This window comes from Dermacentor variabilis, chromosome 2, assembly GCF_050947875.1.
Source record: "Dermacentor variabilis isolate Ectoservices chromosome 2, ASM5094787v1, whole genome shotgun sequence".
Lineage (NCBI taxonomy): Eukaryota > Metazoa > Arthropoda > Arachnida > Ixodida > Ixodidae > Dermacentor > Dermacentor variabilis.
In genome coordinates this window covers 152,298,002-152,310,452 of record NC_134569.1, presented here as the reverse complement: position 1 = coordinate 152,310,452, position 12,451 = coordinate 152,298,002, and the positions used below count along the sequence as shown (strand labels likewise).

Sequence of the window (12,451 nt, the reverse complement as noted above, 5' to 3'; positions counted from 1 at the left end):
CCAGCTTAAAAGAAAAGTATTACGATGACTGCCCACAAGAAAATTCCTTCAGAATTTTTATGTTTTCTCAAGCTTCTAAGAGGACTGTGGCATAAAAGCCAAACTAGCTAGTCCCTTTACAGCTTTGAGTGAAAGTATGGGTATTTGGCTAGACAAGAGTGAAGTAAAGAACTGCAAGCACATACGGGTGTCCTTGGTCCTGCGGTGGTGTGTTTCATGTGGGTAGCGCACCTCATTGCGTTTCCAGAGACCTGGGTTTGGGGCATACCCAATGGACCCCACCATCTTCATGGTGTTCAAGATGACAGGATCAATTGGAACTGGCCTCCTGCATGAACAGGCCCGAAGTCATTGCTGGATGTAATGCTCATAGTCCACATCACTAGGTAGGAGTTGCTTGGAAGTGTCAAGGTATGACTAAGGATAAATACACAATATTAAATAACTATTATATCTTTGAAAGTGCCCCCCCCCCAAGTTAATTATGGATTTTATTGTTGCTAAGCAAAAAGCATGCATTTTGTTAGAGCTTGCCATGAGTACATGTCTTTTGGGGGAAGCATACACAAATTATTAATGGTAATTTACCTTTAGACTCAGTGTACAAGTAGCAAACTTAGAACAGTGACAAGTAAAGAATTGTCTTAGATTACAGACTTTTCCAGCGATTTTCCATTGCCCATTCTGCTTGCATGAGGAGCTTGTTTGCATATAAACTTGCTCGGAGCAGCTATCATGCATCCTTTCGCCATCAGAAGATTGCCAACAAATGTTCAGTAGCTGACGAGAAAAATTTTTTCATGAACAGAATTAATCTTTTGTAAATGTTGACGTAACATTAGTAAAATTTCAAAACAAGCCCAAATTCGTAAACCTAATGGAAAATTTAGGAGAGCTGGCAAGTATGTAAGAGAAACACCAGCTGTTCCATCTTATTTTCCACTACTCCAGCTTTGTTAAGTTTATCACTTTTTCTTTTTTTGCCCCATCTGCATAATCCTGTTCAGATTTCACTTGTCCACAGCAGTACAGAGGAGACTCACCTGTAGACATACTTAATGAACTCCTTGGGCAGGTCAGAGAGCAGCTTGCCACTGCAGTAGGGCATGGGGATGGTGGACAGGGGAGCTATCTCGTCATTGATATCAATAGGGTGAAGTGGCTCTTCCTGGGTTAACAAGACAACAAATTAAAATTTTCTCAATGAGAGACTGAGCAGAGAAATGTTCATTAGAAGCAATTGTCTCAGAGAATTTCATTAGTAATAGGAATTGCCAATGAAAGAAAAGTTGTCACACATGAGAAAGTATCACGAAACTACAAAAAAAAAAGCGTGACTGTTTGGTGTTTGGCACTGCAAAGGTGGTACACAGAGGAACACCAACACGAAAAACAGGAGATGAACATGAACTTTGCGCAAGGTTCGCATTCGTTTCTTGTTTTTCGTGTTAAGTATTTTGTACCACCTTTGCAGTGCCATACATCACAGTTATGACATACCAACTAGCTCTTCGTCAAAGCATTTCTATTCAAAATAAACCTGTACAAGTTCCTCGGAAAGCTTTCCAGATGAGAAGAAAATGTCCCAGTCCAGCTTGCGAGCCCAGCACCGCCTACCAACTAAGCAAACCACGAGCCTAGCAGATGGTAGGGGGCAAAAAGAATTATAATCAACAATTCAAAGCTCCGGAATGCTGAATAAGCAAATGAGCGTGAAATTTATCATGTAGAACACAGCATCAACTTTTTTTCTGGTGATTTTCGGTCTTCCAGAGTAACAGCTGTGTTAGTGTTTTCATGCAACTCCCTCCATTTGTATGCAAAAATAACTTTAAAATGTGAAAAACAAGAAAGAAATGCAACAAAATGGAATTTAATCGTGTTTTTTTATACTACATATCTGTATCTAAACCCATCCCTTATGTAATACTTCTACACTCTGGTGTCTTAAAGAAATAAAAGCGAAGCGAAGTGTTGCTTGACGCCTTTCTAAGTGAAGCAATGACATTGTGGACATTATGGACCCAGCTCTTACTCTTGCAATTTTTTCTTTCTCGCACTTTATCGCACAACATTTGAAACGGATGATAATGAGAGAAGTATAGTCTTGAAAGTTTCAAAGAGGGACAGTGCCGACTGAGTAAAAGACAATACCAGGAAATGTTCCCATTGCAGTAGAGCGGGCATGACGTGTTAACTTCAAAATTTATTAGAAGAGAAACAAGGAGCTACAAAGCTCTGTAATAAGAGAAAAATGATCACGCAGAAAAAGGCACAATATATAAAAAGAAGTTTCTCTGGAGTAAGTGAACCTGAAAAGAAAATTGAATCTCCGCAACTGCTCTTTACAGAAAAAGCTACAAAAATTCGGAGAATTGTTTACTAAAGCATAAGCATTGTTTGGCTCGGCTGCGACGTTTTTGCTTTCTGGCCTTTCCTAGCTTATGAACGTCTGCCCATGGCCTTTCCAGTGGCAAAGAAAGCTTAGGCTTTAGTAGACAATTGTCAGATTTTATCACCGAATCCGGCCCCTTCACTGCAATCGTGGCAACTGAGCTGGAACGCCAGGCACGAGTGCGCCTCGATGGAGCAGAGTGGTCGAAAGGAAACACCAGCTGCCCTAGTAGCACATGAGGCATTGCGTGAGGGGAGAGTGCATCGGCACGAAGCCATGTCATCCTTGCTGTCACTCTTGCAAGCGTGTGTTATGCATGCGTTCCTTGTCCCCACAAGCTCTCACCTGCATTCTGGCTGCACCTCGGTAAAGCCCAACGAAATTGCACCAAAGATCTCAACGTGCTCACTTGCTTACAAGGTGTTCATAACTCGAAGGACGCTCAGCAGCGTTCATTGGACATGGGGCCACCCCAAAATCTCTAGTTGGCTTACGCCCTAATTTCAAGTTGGCCTACACCCCCTTTTCAAGTGTGCCCAACCCCAAATTTCAGTTGGCCCACCCCGAAATTGAAGTTTGCCCACCCCCGAATTTTAAGTTGGCCCTCCCCGAAATTTAATTTGGCCCACGTCCCAAATTTCAAGTTGCCCCACCCTCAAATTTAATTTGGCTAATGTCCAAATTTCAAGTTTGCCCACCCCTTAATTTTAAGTTGGCCCACTCCCTTACTTAAGTTGGCCTGCCCCACATTTCTAGTTGGCCTAGTTGCAAATTTCATGTTGGCCTACCCCCAAATGTCAAGTTGACCCAACCCCCAATTTCAAGTTGACCCACACCAAATTTCAAGTTGACCCACCCCAAATTTCAATCAGCCCACCCCTGCTACAAGCATCCCCATGCATTTTCTCAGGTGCTCTATATATCTCTATAGGTATTTTTTTTTACTGCTTTAAATTGTTCCTTATCGCTTAAAAGTTACCAGTAATCTACATTTTAGTCATTTTTGAGCAGATACAAGTCATAGCACTTTACGCATGACAGGCATGGGGAGCTTGCCAAAGAATGCTTACGCATTAAAATAATCCCTGTGAAGCTCTTTACAGAGAGACACAGCCCATAAAATCCTTATATTACTAATAATGCTGGCATCATCAAACTTAAAACAATGACAGAAAGAGTTTCAGTTGTTCTTATGTAGCTGCAAGACCAACTGGTTTAAAACAGCAAAATGTTGTTGCTTCGATGCATTCTTGTTTGGATGCTAGATTAATATCTCATCACTGTGAATGCATTACATAGCAAGCATGAATGTAGCTTTTGCAGCTGCCAGGACGCTAGGGGGAAGCTGGTGGAAAGTCTGCGCATCCAGACACGACCAGACATGTCCAAACTCGTCTGGACACATCTATTAAAGAAGGAAAGCAAGCAAGTGAAAGAGCACACCACGGAGGCTGTGTAGTTTAACATGCTTGCAGGTCAGTGGGGAAGGACCTCCTCAGAAGCCATGCTCAGTGTCCTGCGGGTAAGCCCAAGTTTGGGAAGCTTAGATCGTATGCAGGCCGCAGCACGTTCCTTACTGCCATGAACAATGACTAGCTTCCGTAGCGCAATTATGACCTGCGATAATCCAAAGTTAATCGGCAACTTTCAGCTCACTAAAGAGCTCGCTGGTGGCTATTACACTTTGCGATGTCTGCCCGCATGAACAATATGCCACCGAAAAGTGCCAAAAACCTAAGTGAGCTCCAGACGCTGCCTTTCCCAAACAGCCTTGCTAGTGCCCCCTGCAAGCCAACGCAAAACACAAAGAAAAAGTGTCCTACAACATCTTTATCCCTGCCGCACAGATTTTTTTTTAATTACTTAAAAGCATTACTAAAACATCTGGTATAAAACCTCGTAATAAAGTTTATGCTTTTTGTGAGCATGTCCATTTGCACAAGTGAAATGTGTTCTTCCCAGACAATTGGCCCGCAATAGAGAAAAAGCAACAACACTGGGTGGGAAAACATTTCCATCATCATGGGCCTTGCTCCTTCAAGAACATCACTGCATAGCGAACTAAAACAAAAAGCATTCTAGACAAATCTGACCAAATTGCATTCTGCAACCTACTAAAAAAATGTAGCAAAAGAGCAAAATAACCAGACAAAAAGTGTGGCAATGTAAAAACAAAAGATGTGAACTAGATTTGAGAGAAGACGATGCAGTTTGGCCAACGAGACCTAGTAAAAGTTTTCTATGTTGCCCCATTTGCCTCAAAATGAATGCACATTACAGCCGGTTTAGTTAGTACCAAACATACCGGGTCAGCAAATTCAGTTGGCTGACTGAAGTTGTTAAAGTTGACGTGAGTGCTGACTCCATAAAGATGAAGGTAGCCTGCAAATATATCAAGCATAAAGAAACATTACAACACACGAAAACAACACAAAGGAACAAATAAGCAAAGAAACATGACACTTTCTGACAAAAGCAAAAAAATTAACTCCTCCTTCTATCTATTATATAATAAGAAATTTTTTTTTAAATATGAAAAAAAGACATGCTAGACTTGCAAGAAAACATGTGACCTAAGTAATCAATAAAATCAGCTGCTCTAGTATGTAAAAAATATATCACATTTCCGGCAACCATAGCAGTCAATTCCCTACCAGCTGCAAGCCTTTTTCTTTTTCTCTTCTTTTTTTCTTTTTACTGCAAGTCCAGAGATACTGCAAGTCCACAGATGGCAGAATATATACTGTATTCAAGCTGTGGTTTAACATGACCCAATTTTATTTTTCACAACCTCACAAATTAAGGTTCTTTAACGTTATCACTGAGCCACCTCAATGCAGAGACAATTCAGAACTCAGTAAAGTTACCAGAAGCTCCCTCAAATGTCAAATCAAAGTGTCACTCGAATGCAGCTAAGCTGTCACTGCCAGCTGAAGAAAACAGCAACTGAAGAAGCATGGCATTGCTTCACAACAAGAACAAGGGGCTCACCAGCCACATCACCAAAAGCCAAAGCCTGACAGGATGAGGAAGTGTCAAAGGTATGCACAGCCGCGCCCCCAGTTTCTAGCTGGTAGATGTATGAGGGCTGGGTCAAGGTGCTGGTGTCCACGAGCTGGAACTGACCTGTCTACAGAGTGAAGCAGTGAAGTTGCAGATGTGCCCACAGCAGACATTACAAGCTCATCAAAAATGAATGCAACTGATAGTTTGGCGAGTTAGTAAGTGTTCATGGCGAAATTTGTCATGCGCACAATAGACAAGGACACATAATAGAGAAGCACTCGTGTGTCCACTTCCTCTGCGTCCTTGTTTATTGTGTGTGCTACAAATTTCACCAAAAATGAATGCAACTTCCCATAGCAAAAGCTTATGCAACTCCCTACAGCAGAAAAAGCTTTGCAAATTCTTCCTCGCAAAGAAAGTATGGTTATGGCCAAAATATTGGGTAGGGCATAAGCTACAGCATGCCAACTAGACATCCAACAGTCAACCAGAGTGATGTAGATAGTGTCTTCATTTCTTTAAACAAAGGCTGTACCATTGTGGCCAGGCTTAGGGCCATTGAGGAAGATATTTGCAAACTGCAATGTGATGTGAAATTTACTGAAGCTGTTGCAGTGACATGAAGTGAAATCACTTCCTAAACTGGTGAACTAACTTCAAATGAAGCACAGCCTCTAGTGAGAATTTAATGGCGTTGCGTGCTTCCTTGATATTATATCTTGCAGTACTTTTTGTCATGTACATGTTCACTATGCTTATGTTTCCTTTAACATATGCCAAGACTGCAGTAGCATCTGTTGTGCTTCCCCATTACCCTTTGTTGAATTCTTGGCATGTGTTCTTGTTTGTCTGTTTTTCCCCCTTTTTTTATATGCCTTACTATCTTGAGCCCTTCATAACCAACTTTCCTGGACAGCAAGATGGCATTGTGCCTCTCCTGGAGGCCATTTGCCGATTTGTCTCCAACTATTTTCTTTTACCTCTCTTATTTGTGACAAACATAAAAATAATATTTTCCTCACTTTAAAAGTGTCATCTCTCTGACAAGTGTTGGCAATCTTTTTCATGTGGCCTAAAGACATTCCTCAGAGAATGTGATATACACATATGCCACAGAACCTGATGATTTCATGCCTCTAGGTTGCTTCATTCATGGTCATTAAGGACTAGGTAGCGTCCCTCTGGTGCCATTTGAATTACAATGCATTGTTTAATGGTGTTTCCGTTTTGGCATCTGATATCAAACACAATACAAGATGGCTTGCTTCTTTGCCATAATGCCAATGGCAATTCCTTGGAATGCTGCAACTCATACAGCTAAGTGCACAATCACACCTTTGTAATGAGTCATTTTGACTTAGCAGCCTTCAGTTTGACAGCTGCTGACTTAGCCTGCTGCTACTGATGCTGTTGAGTTATTTCCTTCCATAGGACTAACTGTTGCAGGAATCGAGCCCTCGTTCCTCTGGTTTCATACAGTGTGGTCATTAAATGAGAGCAGGCTCAGAGCTGACCTCTCTAAGACAATAAAAGATGCATACACGATTTTCCTATCATACTGACACGTGTTCTTACTTATGCCTCTTCCAGGGACTGCATTTCACCCACTAACAAATTAAGGTTATCGCCACCACAAGACGCCCCTGCATGATTTGGAACCTGCTCGAATGTTATCATTGTTTCTATCTGTTGCATATGTTCTCGCCAAGCTTTGAGGGCAATGTGAATAGTGCTGTATTTTCTTGAAGGTATGCAAGCACCAGCAATTATGCTGGAACCTTTGACGAATTATGTATAAAAGCCGATGCACTTGACCTGCAGGTCAGATTTCGACGATTGCCAACCGTGCACGCAACTATCATTGTGCTTCGAATGGCACTTGCTTTTGTGGGTGCAGGTTCAACCAATAAAAAGTTGTTCCGTGATTCACAGTTTTGCTACTGTGTTCTTCGCCGTCACACAGTGTGACAATACCTTTTGGGAACAGCCCTGACTTGAGGTCATCTGCAGTGCCTTCCACCTATGGTAAACGCATACCCTGCCTTGCTCCTTTGTTAACGTTAAAATGAAGAGCAGTAACTAGTTCTCATGCAGTGTTCTACTAAGCTGGGTCACATTTATCAGAAGAGAATGTGGATCGAGGTTGCTCTACTCTTTCCCGATTGAGCCCGGCAGCCACCATGACGCATAGCCATGGGGAGCATTCCTTCCTCAGCAACATGCTAGTGGCACCCCATACTGTGCAATGACCTATGGTGTGGGGGCCTTAGCTTCTTATGCCACTGGAAACAGGACGTGCTTGCCACGCCAAGTGTCGTCAAAGGCTGAGTGTAATAAATATCCTTCCCTTGCTGATTCATTCCCTGCAGCATATCTTGCCAGTGCAATGCTTCATTCTCTTCAGATGCCAAGAGCACCCTTACAGTGGTGCACACTCGCAGCGGTGTGCCAGTTTAAACATGGCAATAGCTGTCACAGCTCTGTGGCTTGCTATGCTTGAACATGCAGGGGTCAGGACTAATGTGTGTACTGTAGGGGCACCACAAGCCAGACATAGCAGCATATATACAATCATGACATTAAGCACTGTATTAAACAATTTCACAGGGCACACACTGTTTCGAAAACAACATGCAAGATTCATTCTGACATGACATTAGGGTGATGCATGCAAAATTAAGTCATTTGCACTTCCACCCTTCCCTGCTCCCAATAACTCCATTTTGCACAAGTGTATGGGGGCCTTCTCCCAAATGCTGCACCAGTTCCGAAACGAGAGCCCCTCCATGCAGAGGAAGTGCACGCACCTGAGACACAACAAAAAGCCGAGAAGTGAAGGCTGGAACAAAACGCAGCAGGGATGGCGGGAACAGCATCTGGATTGGTGCCACAGCCCGCATGACGCGCAGGTCATATACTTTTATGAATGGATCCACAGTAAGTGCACCATGTCTGTTGCAAATAAATAAAAGCCAGTTCACGGCTATTATATGTGCACTGCACGTATACTACTGGCTTATCTGATGTAGTGTGTACACCAGTATGTGCAGTTGACTTCCATTAATTCGAACCTGACAAGACCGACGAAATTGGTCAACTTATCCGGCGGGTCAAATTAAACAAGACACAGAAAAATGTCAAAACACACTGCTGATTTATTTGGCAGTGTTTGCCCAATTCTAAGGCGCCCCCGAATCAAATGTGCACCCACTGTCTATGTGTCCAAAGCAGAAAACTAACACAGAGATAACATTACAGTTCCTAAACAATGTAAAACTCTAATGCGCTCCCGATTCGCTTTAGCAAGAAAAATCGGCAAGTGTTTTGCACAGTGGCGACTGGTTTCCTAAAGTCAGCTTCGCCACAATATAGCGGTGTTGTGCGTCAAAACATACGAATGCCGGCAAGGCGGTTTCTGGCTCAATTTTTGGGGGGGTGTGGGGTGGGTGGAATGGCGTGCATTAGAATCAGGTAAATACCACGATCAGACATTGTGAGCTACCACTATGGCTTGAAAATCTCCCTGGGGCAGGCCAAAAATGGGCGTTTTTGATGACATTAGATTATGTGTGTTCAACGCATCCACTGGCCCTTAAGCCCAGCCAAGACAAACGCTGCCAGTAACGGGGTCGCTATTAGGGTCATCATAGAGGTCAGGTGCGTGAATGCTGGCTGGTCAAGTTCGAATTATCCGGCGAAGTCAATTTTAGGATCGAAATAACAAAAGTTTGGGCCCATACAAAAGCACGAGCACTGGCAGGGACCTTCGGTCGGGATTGAATTAATCAAAAAATCTAATTAACTGGAGTAGAATTAATGGAAGTCGACTGTGCTGTATTACAATGCATAAAAAAAATACTGCATTCCATTAAAACTGATAACTAAATGACAGCAACAGGAACATAGATGAAAACAATTTGCAGCAAGAAGGTTTAAGAGTCAAAACAACAGTTAACATGGGTCGAAAGTAAGCTGGATTCCATGTGCAGTAACATTGTCGAGTGCTAATATTTCCTTTATTTCAAAGGCTCATTGTTGATGCTTTAAAGAAAGAACTGTGTAAATCATTTGAACAATGCTTTTATAACGTGGCCCACCAAATATTTCACTGACACATAGATAATTAAATGATTAATTGAGGACTTGGTTAAATAACTTTAACAAAAATAACTTTGGAGGGAAAATGAACAAAACTTACTCGTAACCAGCATCGACAGCTTGCAATGACATACAGTAAATTTCATTCATGCAGGGGCCTCCATTATTATTATATATTTTTAATTCTTGGCAATGTGGGACAGCAGGGGTGAATTACTTGCCTGTTGGTAAAGCCACAAGTGACAACCATGTTGCCGAGTACATCAAAGTCAGACAGCACACCAGTTTCTGAAAGTGATTCTAACGTGTACTCCACCTTAAAAGTTGACGAGTCCCGCAGTGTGACCTGAAGCATAAAACATTTTGCTTAATTAAACACAAAAGAGGCCTAAATAAAATTTACAGCATACACCCACAATAAGCCATACCTAACCGTGAAAATGATCTAATCTAAAGTTCTACTTTTGCTGATGTAATTAGGTGCTTCTAGCCTGCCCTTCAGAAAACTTATTTGCCATGCAAACTGTAAGCAAAAAAGTGCTAGCAACACTTCCTGAAGGAACTTAGTACTAAAGAGACAAATTGCTATCTGGAGGACATCCTGAGAGTATGGTGACAATTGAAGGATTGTGTCCAACAATGATGGAAACAAGCATGCTTTTCTCCCTAAACAGGGAGCCAGCTTTTTAAATTGGCAGGAAAGTGTGCATAAACGAATACACTTTAGTTCTTGCTGATTGTGTCTACTGCTCAACAAACATTCTCTCTTTTTTTATTCTACCCCCCCCCCCCCCCCCCGCCACACACACTTTCTGTTTTCTCTGTCAACCACGACACTTTTTCTTGAAAGTGCGGCTGCTTTGGCTCCACATACTGTCACATCACCTATTACATGCCTAAGCACCTACTATTAACCCTGTGGAACTCTTACTCACACATATCCTACCTATAGAGTTTCTTACAAAACTGTTAGAGGGAACTCTGATGCTCCGATCATTCAGCCACCATGGGAATGATGGGTAGGACATCGATTTGTCTCATATTCGTGCTTGGGGCTCCAAACGTTCTTGTGTCTTCATTTATTATGCTTTATATGGGCCCGAACTGGCCTAAATTTCAAAGCAGTTTATACTTTTTTTTTTATGCAGAAGGTAATAAGACTTTGCAACCACACATAATCACTGCTAATGGCAGTGGTTCAGCTTGTCCATGCATTCATGGCATAGTGGTTTCAATATCGGGCTTCTGTGCTGGAGCTCCTGCGTTCAAAACCTGCCGTAGGAGAATTTTCATAACATTAATTTAATTGTTTATAATGCAGGGATTTCTTAAAGGTGGTCACTTCGCAAAGTCATGAAGCCATTTAAAGTCAGGAGGACAAAGTTTAGGCAATTCCATGTACTAACCATCATTCCCATGCCGGCTGACCTGCCCTGCTTGCAGCTCCCATAGACGCTAGTGCCCCAGTTCCCTCTAGTAACTGTATGAAACGTTATGATCCTACCTACATGCTGCTTCTTTCCTGCCTCTGGCTCCCTAAAATAATCTCTTTCCTGCACTCTTCTACTGTTCTTCTTCCAAACACCTTCAGCATATCCAGAGTCTAGTGGCCACCCCAAATGCTCCTCTCAAAGAAAGTGCCAGGAAGCATTAGAATGCATTAGGTAGGCGCGCAAACTTTCACCACAGAAGTGCTTGTTTCCAGCCACGTTGAGTCACACCGACAGCACAAGTGAAATGCTCGCTCAAGCACATAATATCTTAGTGTATCTTTTTTTTTTTTTTCTGTCAGTGGCAACAGTGGTAACCTCTGCGAGCAGCAAGTATAAAAGCAAACATAGGGGAAGGGTTGAGACATACCTTTCCCGTGAAGTCGGCACAGCAGATGAAGCGTGGGTGCCTCCGTATGACAGCACAGCCATTCTCCCCCACGTCGGCCACTGTGGTCTGCTCGCCCGTTGCAAGATCCAGTTCAATGAGGCTCGTCTGATTACCACCCATCAGTAATGAACCAGATGGCGACAAGGTCATGCAGTGCATGTCCTCCAATTCTTCAGAACTGCAAAAGACCATGCGGTGCTGACAACTGTCTTACAAGAAGCGTGCATTGGCGGCATGAAATCCACAAATTCAGCTGCACCTCTGTGCTTTGCACAAGGCCCTCATTCCTTCCATCACCTCATGTGTGCAGTCAAACTTTGTTGTGCGTATGTAGCATAGAAAGCAAATACACACTTCTTGCGTATTAGACTGATAGGCTATAAGAATAGTCACCAAAAGCAACATAAATAAATTCATTTTAGCACATTTAAAGCAGGCACACAAGCAAGTAAAACATTTAAATACAAAGTCATGCTAAAGCATTAATAAAAGCCCACCTCTCAATGTGAGCTGCACTAAGTGCATGAACCTTGTGACTTTATTCTGAGTTGCCTAAAAAATAAACAAAAAATCATTCGAAAACAGAGCATCATGCATTAAAATATAAAGGATATGCACATGCAAACAGTGGCATGCATCGTGAAAAATGGCACAGTAGGCATCACAATTCTTATACAACTGCCAAGTGATTTTATGTACATGCAAGGAACCATCATAACGTACAAATAATAATCAGGCAATCTGAAAAAACAAGTCCAAAGGAAAAGTTACTTCAATATATTTTACAATTAGTGCTTCAGAAAAGTTGCAGACAGCATTATTTCTTAGTACAGTAGACGTTCATTAATTCCACTAAAGTTAATTCGACTTTCCAATCAATTAAGGTCCCGGCTGGTGCCCAAACGTTTCTATGAGCTGGAAATTTCGTTATTTTGATCCCAAAATTAACCTTCACCAGATAATTCAAACTTGACCAGTCAGCACGCATACACCTGACCCCTATGGTGACCCTGATGGCTACCCCTTTAGTGGCAGTCTCTGTCTGTGCGGAGCTTATGCGGCAGTGCATGC

General features: G+C 42.3%; 1 protein-coding gene across 3 annotated transcripts in view; it reads right to left on the bottom strand.

Moving 5' to 3' along the window:
* PAN2 (PAN2-PAN3 deadenylation complex catalytic subunit PAN2) overlaps positions 1-12,451 on the bottom strand; it is an 87,052-nt gene that overhangs the window by 62,030 nt on the left and 12,571 nt on the right. For 2 of the 3 annotated variants that reach the window (XM_075682285.1, XM_075682286.1), the window contains exons 4-10: positions 11,360-11,558; positions 9,721-9,845; positions 8,209-8,353; positions 5,387-5,525; positions 4,701-4,777; positions 1,044-1,168; positions 186-328 (exon numbers count right to left, since the gene is read on the bottom strand). In XM_075682285.1, coding sequence (XP_075538400.1) covers positions 186-328; positions 1,044-1,168; positions 4,701-4,777; positions 5,387-5,525; positions 8,209-8,353; positions 9,721-9,845; positions 11,360-11,558 — 953 coding nt within the window. Of the gene's footprint in view, positions 1-185; positions 329-1,043; positions 1,169-4,700; positions 4,778-5,386; positions 5,526-8,208; positions 8,354-9,720; positions 9,846-11,359; positions 11,559-12,451 lie in introns of those variants that run through there. The other variant, XM_075682287.1, reaches the window with a different exon arrangement.